This window comes from Pyrus communis, chromosome 3 (assembly GCF_963583255.1).
Source record: "Pyrus communis chromosome 3, drPyrComm1.1, whole genome shotgun sequence".
In the NCBI taxonomy this organism is placed as follows: Eukaryota; Viridiplantae; Streptophyta; class Magnoliopsida; order Rosales; family Rosaceae; genus Pyrus; species Pyrus communis.
Window position 1 is genome coordinate 2,824,081 of NC_084805.1, and position 8,433 is coordinate 2,832,513.

Here is an 8,433-nt window from a genome sequence, read left to right on the forward strand (position 1 = left end):
ATATGGGTAGTTCGAAAAAGCACTGTTTAACTTTGCCATTCATCTCATACGCACACATTCCTCGAGAGTGGACAAGTAAAAGGGCAAACTATGTTGTTTTGGGACTAATCTTACATTTGAAGACTGGGAAATTCAAAGTCTCATATCATTTCTCTCGCTCGTTCGATCTTCATCTGTAATTGAACTCTCATCTCCAGTATGATGGTGCACTCATGTTCTAGTTATATATGCAAATTTGTTTCAGTGGGCTTGCATTTGAAAACTTAAAAACTAAGAAAAGAAGTACAGGTTTATTTCTAAATCACAAAAATAAGAAAGATAAGAAGTACAGTTTCATTTCTAATCACAAAAACTTAAAACTCGTTTGCTTAAGAGACAGATCGGGGAAGTCACGGCTTGCAAGTTACAACAGTTTTGCTGCAAAAGAGCTTTTAGCTTTCAAACAACACTTTTTTCTTCACCTTCACAAGCAAATACCAAAACAGGTTTAATTCGTGATCAAATCAGTTAGGCAGAATTACAAAACAAGTAGCTACGACAGTGCAATACACCAGTAAGTTTAAATCTTACACAACAAGGAGTGACAATTGTGCAATACAACAGTTCAGAGTTTAGGTGCTTACTCAAATTACACAATCTCCACACAACCTGACAAGCATGGCCTGGTTCAACAGAGCATATTGATTTAAACTCAATACCCAATTACCTATTAACATAGTGTTAAAGATCCCGTGGAACTTGTAACTCAGGAATCAAACTCACCTAGCAACATTATTGCTACAAAGCAGTTCCTTGATGGGAACGCCGTCGGAACCAGGAAAAAGCCCTGACACCCGGAGACCTTCGTATTCAATGGCTGGAAACCCAAAACATCCCACTCGCCTCTCCTTAGAGAAAATTTCCTTCACCTGCCCCAAATCAGCAAACTTCGGCCCAATCCTACCTGTTTTAGAATTGAACATATCCTTCGTATGGTCCGCAAGTGAATTAATGTCAACCTCAGACTTGGCAAATACAATACGATGAACATACGCTTTCCGAAAGACACCCAACCGATGAAAGAAGGCCAAAGTTCCCCATTTCTTAAACATAGGAGTTAACTTTAAAATAGCATCTGCTCCATCCTTTGACTCAATTGATACAAACAACAGCAACACCTTGTCCTTGTGCATCTCCAAATCTCCATACGAGTCCAGGTACACTTGTGCAACATTGGATGTGAAAGACAAACATTCCCCACTAGCAGAAATACATTTAACTGAAGAAAACAAAACAAAACAAGCATCGAACAAAATCTCTATAAAACATATAAATTAACAAAAATACAAAGAATAAGCTAACTGAAAAACATAAAAAATGAAAATACCTTGAATGTCTCCACCACAAAATTTGTCCACAAGAGCACAAGACACTATTGCTCTGGCAAAGTAGTTCTTCGCAAATTGGACAAAAATGTCACCAACGGTCACATTGCCATCTTTTTCAAACTCCTCGCACCTATAATAAAGCAGACGTTAAGATATTCGAATTAAAAAAAACACACACACACACACACAAATAGGTTTGATACATTAATATATAAGGATTAAAAAGGATACCTTCTGAAAAACTCAGTTTCCACCAAGTACTTCCTAGCTTGTTTAATGCTAGATCCGAGAAAATCAAATCCAGCGTTCTCAGCAAGAGTAGAAACGTCTATGGGTGCATTGTTTTCATTTTTGGCGCATACCCTGTAAATAACAGGTTTCTGCAAAAATAAAAAATAAATAAAAATAAAAATTACCAATAAAAATTTGAAGGCCAAAAATAAAATCAATAAAAATTTGAATTCAAACAAAATATAAAATAACTCAAAAACGACATACCTGATCAACAAAACTACAGAAAAACGAAGCAGCATTCTGATACCTAAGCACCCAATGACGAAGCTGATCTTCAGTGAAATTGGGACGTTTATTATCACCAGCAATTTTCTTCAAGTATTGGAGGCCATTCAGAGCAACATCTTTAAAGACAGGAAAGCTTTTCAGTTTTTCACAGCGATCAAGGTAATTTTTAGTATCGAATTTCATCTCTTCGACGACCGACTTGCTTCCAGTCATGGTAAGATACAGAGTATCGTCAAGTTTCCATATCTTGTTATAGTCATCACTCGCTTCAAAAAGAAAAATTGAATTAAAATAAACACATAAAAATACAATTAACTAATACATAAACAATTAATTATACAAAAAACTTACAAATGGTCAATTCGTCTTTCTTCGTAAGACGAGATTCAGAAGCTATAAAAAAGCAGGAACCAATAATAGCAACAATGTTGCAGGTCCCAAATAGAATATCTGCAAAAAATAAATTATTTAAAATTAAAAATTAAAAATTAAAAATAATTGAGCCAACAGTTACAAGAAAAAAAAATAAAGAGCAAAAATAACCTTCGCCATTCTCAGGCTCCATAGCAACACTTGAGAAATACTGCAACACTGAGCGATTAAGAGGAACAAACCAAACAAGTTATGCTGGTATTTATACGTAAGAAAGATCATTCTCTACAAATAAGAAAAATCATCACTTTCAACTTGTACAGCATACCACACAAAAGGATCATAACTCAAAAATGCTTCTCACAACCTTAATCTTCCTAACAAAAACAACCCATATTTGATTCATTCGGCAATATCTATCAAATCAAATGCGAGAAAAAATTAAACAGAATCAAGGGAATTTATAATCAAAATTGTGGGTTGCTTTGCAATACAGTTGAGGAAGTCAAAATGAAAAGAATTTGGAAAGAAGAAAAGAGAGCGTTACCTGAATTGAAACAGCCGATTCTTCTGTCCAGTTCACCCGAGCATGTTTAGGGTTTATTAAATAGCGACTTTTTTTTCTTTTTTTGAAAGAAAAGCATGGCGGCGAAGCTACATAGGGGCAAGGAGGGGCGCCCGCCCCTCCGCTCGTCGGAAATAGCCACTGATGAGGATTATGCCCCTCTGCTCGCCGGAATCTGGGTTTGGTTCTGGTTGCAGCGCTGCGCTGCGCTTCTGCTGGGTTTGTTATGTTTTTTTTTATTTTTTAAGAGAAAATTAGAATTAGACATCTCTTTTGACATGAGAAGTATAAAATGGTGAAACATTCTGAAATATCAAGAATGTTCTCACTTCACACACAAAGCAGTATCTACAAAAAGCAGAATGCTTTGCATATGTGTCTATCTTAACCATGAACATTCTCAGTGGTAGCCCCATCAAAGGCTACGGTGGGCTGTAGCGTAGGGAGGATTTGTAGCAATATATATATACTTTAGTGTATAATCTATATAATAGACAAAAAAATGTGTAAGAAGAATTATTTTTAATGAAACTAGCCCAGTGAGTATTTATCACAACTAAAAATATAAAAATTACTATGAAAATTATGATGTCATTTTGTTCAAAATTATTCTACTTTGAGATGGTGGGATTTATATAGTTTCAACCAATTTTTTTAAGATTGTCTTTACTTTTGATTTCAGTGTTTTACTTTGTGCTAGTTGTATGGTTGTAATTGAGATATTTAGTTTTCTATCTTCTTCTTGTGTTTAAATCTAAATATATGTGAAATTTTGTGATTTATTGTAATTTTGTTAGTTTGCAATTGCGAAGCTTATCAAGTTCTTGCCAAACAAATTTTAAGTATACAAATACAGAAGTTAAACATAAAGTTTTGCATACAATAATAAGTAGCGAAAAAAAAAAAAAACCAATTTTTTAAAGATTGTCTTTACTTTTACTTTCAGTGTTTTACTTTGTGCTAGTTGTATGGTTGTAATTGAGATATTTAGTTTTCTATCTTCTTCTTGTGTTTAAATCTAAATATATGTGAAATTTTGTGATTTATTGTAATTTTGTTAGTTTGCAATTACGAAGCTTATCAAGTTCTTGCCAAACAAATTTTAAGTATACAAATACAGAAGTTAAACATAAAGTTTTGCATACAATAATAAGTAGCGAAAAAAAAAGAGAACCATTTGATTTTGGGGTAATTTTTTTTAGCTAGCTCACAATATTTTATTGCTCCGCCCTTGAACATTATGGACCACTAGATGAAAACACCCACACTTTAAAATTCATTGTCACCCCTTAGATTGATCTTCTTATAACTACTGCATCGCACTCGAATCTTTTCACCATAAAAAATAAAATAAAAACACAAAAATAATAAATATATAAAGTGAGAAGGACAAAATGGTGAAACATTTTGAAATGCTAAGAATATCCTCACTTCATACACAAAGTTAACGTATAACTGCTCATAGAAATAAAGTCAAAATAATAATATCACAACATTCATAAATATCTACAAAAAACGGAATGCTCTGCATATGTGTCTATCTTAACCATGAACATTTTAGACCACCGGATGAAAACACCCACACTTTAAAATTCATTGTCACCCCTTAGATCGATCTTCTTATAACTACTGCATCACACTTTAATATTAAAAAAAAACACAAAAACAATATATATATATGTGTGACATCCCACATCGCTCAGAAGAGTGATCCTTATATGTATATTCACATCCTTACCTAGCACGAGGCCTTTTGGAAGCTTACTGGCTTCGGGTTCCGTAGGAACTCTGAAGTTAAGCGAGAAGGGAGCTATAACAATCCCATGATGGGTGACCCACTGGAAAGTTGCTCGTGAGTTCCCAAAAACAAAACCGTGAGGGAATGGTAAGCCCAAAGCGGACAATATCATGCTACGGTGGTAGAGCAGGCCCGGGAAGCGATCTGCCCCGGGCCGGGATGTGACAATTTGGTATCAGAGCCTAACCCTGGCCGCGTGTGTGCCGACGAGGACGTCGGGCCCCTAAGGGGGGTGGATTGTGACATCCCACATCACTCAGGGGAGTGATCCTTATATGTATATTCTCATCCTTACCTAGCACGAGGCCTTTTGGGAGCTCACTGGCTTCGGGTCTACAGAACTCCGAAGTTAAGCGAGAAGGGGGCTAGAGCAATCCCATGATGGGTGACCCACTGGGAAGTTGATCGTGAGTTCCCAAAAACAAAACCGTGAGGGAATGGTAAGCCCAAAGCGGACAATATCGTGCTACGGTTGTAGAGCGGGCCCAGGAAATGATCTACCCCGGGCTGAGATGTGACATATATATATAATATAAAAAAAAGTAAAAAAAAAAAAAAAGAAAAGAAAACCACTCTTGATGGAACTAAAACTCTCCACACTTCCACTCAGAACAGCAGTTGCCAATACTAGAAAATGAACCACCATTTACCGCACGTTCTAAAGATCTCAAATCATCACTTAATCCCCACAATATATACAAAAAGTAAACAAACTCACTTTCGTCTTCTGCAAAAATTCATCTCCTCCGAGTGGTTTTTTGATGAATTTCATCAGATATCTCCCGTCAGTTAGAATCATCTCACATTGGTACGACTTACTCTTTCTCCAAAGTGAATTTCAGTTTCATTGGATTCTATTTAGTTGTCAAGAATCATCTCACACTGGCACAAATTATATACTGGCTTTTGGTTTAATATGTTTTGAATCTTATCCTACAGCCTCTAGTTTTACCGGATCATTCTGTTTGTGCATATCCCAACAACCTAACCACAACCCATCTTTTCTTTTCGTTTTCTATGTAGATTTTGGCTCTCTCCCATAGTACGTTGTTCTTTTCTGCCAAAAAGAATTTGACTAAGGGAGAGGGGGTAGGCTTAGCCTCACAATGAGCTAACAATAATGTGATTCAATAAATTGTTTATTAAATATTATTTTCTCTATTCTTAATGCAAATTCTATAGAGACCGATTTTATTATGTGAATTCAATTGCTTTAATTGGTTTATGAGGGGTTTCTTCTAGTATGATCTAAAATTATTCATTTACTTCAAATATTTGACTTTTCTTTTGTCAGTTTACACATATAAATACATTTAAAACGTATAAATTGCGCGTAGCACGTCATAATTCAAAAAATGTCTTATGCACGCGCGCCAGAGCCCTACTTTGGGGTCACGGCTTCGACAAAAAATAATAAGGCCAAAATGCCCCTCATCCAAAAAAAAAATCAAAAGCAGCAAAAAAGAATACATAAAATAATACAAGGGTAATTTTGTAATTTTAACCTTGTTTTTTAATAATTAATTTTTTTTTCTATAATTTAGTACTTCACAATAGACTAGCAATAATGTGATTCAATTTCTCTATTTTTAAACACGTTCGAAACATCTTAACAGGTGTGTAATGCCGGTTATAAAAAAAAATCTTCACGTGAATAATAATGTGATTAAATTAATTGTTAGATAATATTTTTTTTTTAACAAAAGATATTATCTGCACTAAGGGGGAGGTGGTGGGCTTAGCCTCACAATGAGTTAGTAATAATGTGATTCAATCAATTGTTTATTAAATATTACTTTCTCTCTTCTTAATGTAAATTCTAAAGAGACCGATTTTATTATAGAATTCAGCTGCTTTAATTGGTTTATGAGGAGTTTTTTCTAGCATGATCTAAAATTATTTATTTACTTCAAATATTTGACATTCCTTTTGTCAATTTACGTATATAAATATATTTAAAACGTATAAGTCGCGTGTAGTATGTCGTGATTCAAAAAATATTACGCGCATGCATGAAGGCTAGTTTATAGATTAAACATTTGTTACTTTCTAACTTTTGATCAAAATGCTTTTATAGTTGATTAAACTCTATATTTCAGGTATATTTTTAACTTAAGTTTTTATTTTTAAATTCATTTTCATATAAAAAAATGCTCTCAATAATATTAATCAATTTATTACTATTTTTATGAAATCTTATATCTTTCTCAATTTAAGGATTCAATTATATCTAGTGGGATGAAGATTAATTGGTTGCAATATATATATATATATATTTTTTTCAACCCATCATTTTATATAGATTATAAATAAAATAAAATAAAAAGAGTTATTTTATAATTAAAATAAGGATAACACAACGTACTAATAACCTGGTATGAACCAAATAAAAAATTGCATAACATACCCAAAGTAATATTTTATAACGTACCAAAATACTAATACATACCCAAATAAAATTTATATAATGTGCCAATCATTTGGTACATAATATTTAATATGCGTGCATGTTATATCTCTTAAAATCCGGATCCTCGCTGGATTCTCTTTATGAGGATTTCGGAGATTTGTGAATCGTGTTCGTTCATCATACATCGTGCGGTCAAAAATAATTTTAAATATTTTTATTTAAAATTAACCACAAATAGTACTTGACAAATATTGACTGCACGAAATATGATGAACTGACACGATTCACGGATTATCAGAATCCTTATCAAAATGATCCGAAGAGGATCCTGTTGGTATCTCATAATTGTATGTTAAAAGGTTGTTTGAGTATTTTTAGAATTCAAATAAAAAAGTTATTTGAGTAAAAAAAAAATTCTTTTCAAACGAATTGTGATAAGATAAGATGTTTGTTGTGGTTCTAGGAGATTTGTGATATTAATGGGTAAATTAAATATAATAAAAATTATATTTTTTTGATTAAAAATTAGTAGAAAAATGTTTGATTAAAATTTTAAAAACTGTAGATTTTTTGTTCAAAAAATTCGAAATTAAGGCCCACGTATCAAAAGACCCATTTTTTATTCTAAGTCTTCAGGCCGAAAGACGTCGTTTTGGGCTTGGGATTAAAATGGAAAAATAAATGAAACGGTTCGTTGGTCCTAAAAAGAAAATAACATAAACGGGGGACCATTTAGGCATTATACAATTCAACTGCAGGCTGCAGAACCTTTGTTCTGCCATTGCGGAGCGAAAATCAACAGCAAGGGCTGCAAGAGTCTCTCTCGTGCCACTGCCGTCCAGCCATTTGAAAAACGTGTGCCGTCGCCCCTCACTATTCCACTAGCCACGGTCAAGTTTTAGGTAAATCTCTTATTTTCATTTGCATAATTTAAATTAATTGATGATTTGAGATCTATGTGAGAAGTGAGGTGGGTTTTGTATGATTTGTGTGAATTTATCTGGGTTTGGTGCTAATTATGGTTTCCAAGTTGAATTTGTTTTCTCTAGTTGGAATGAGGCATTCTCTTGTTTTGAGTAGGTTTGGATGGATTTGTATTGGGCATTCTAGTTTGAATTATCAAGTGACATTCATTCTTTTTTGTTTCAGGATTTTTATCAATCTGTTGCTTCCTTGTTGCAGCCTTGCAGGTTCTTCTCCTACGCTTCATCTTGTGCGCCATTTGTTACGCATCAACGGCAGTTTTCAGCTCAAAAGTCGCAATACACACTTTGTTATACTTCTTTATACTAAAAATTCATTATAGTAGTCAAAACATTTATAGCCCACTTCCCGAATGCTATGACTTCGATGGTTACATAAAATGCAGATTAACATTAGCATGTCATATTGATTAAAA

The 8,433-nt window shown here is 33.7% G+C and overlaps 1 protein-coding gene across 1 annotated transcript; it reads right to left on the minus strand.

Annotated features, from left to right (window-relative positions):
* Positions 1-429: 429 nt before the first annotated feature.
* Positions 430-3,143, minus strand: LOC137729897 (uncharacterized). Its single transcript, XM_068468948.1, has 7 exons — positions 2,809-3,143; positions 2,433-2,480; positions 2,241-2,339; positions 1,866-2,155; positions 1,599-1,747; positions 1,367-1,497; positions 430-1,258 (listed from the first exon to the last, which is right to left on the minus strand). The coding sequence occupies exons 2-7, from the start codon at positions 2,452-2,454 to the stop codon at positions 759-761; spliced, it is 1,191 nt and encodes a 396-aa protein (XP_068325049.1). The 5' UTR covers positions 2,455-2,480; positions 2,809-3,143; the 3' UTR covers positions 430-758.
* Positions 3,144-8,433: the final 5,290 nt, after the last annotated feature.

What these genes read in the sequence shown, in the direction of transcription:
- LOC137729897 (XM_068468948.1), bottom strand. Translation starts at nt 2,454, where the DNA reads ATGGAGCCTGAGAATGGCGAAG. An exon ending in TCTGTAGTTTTGTTGATCAG is followed by an intron (nt 1,748 to 1,865) that starts GTATGTCGTTTT and finishes TTATTTTTGCAG; the next exon opens with AAACCTGTTATTTACAGGGT. An exon ending in TTGTGGTGGAGACATTCAAG is followed by an intron (nt 1,259 to 1,366) that starts GTATTTTCATTT and finishes TGTTTTCTTCAG; the next exon opens with TTAAATGTATTTCTGCTAGT.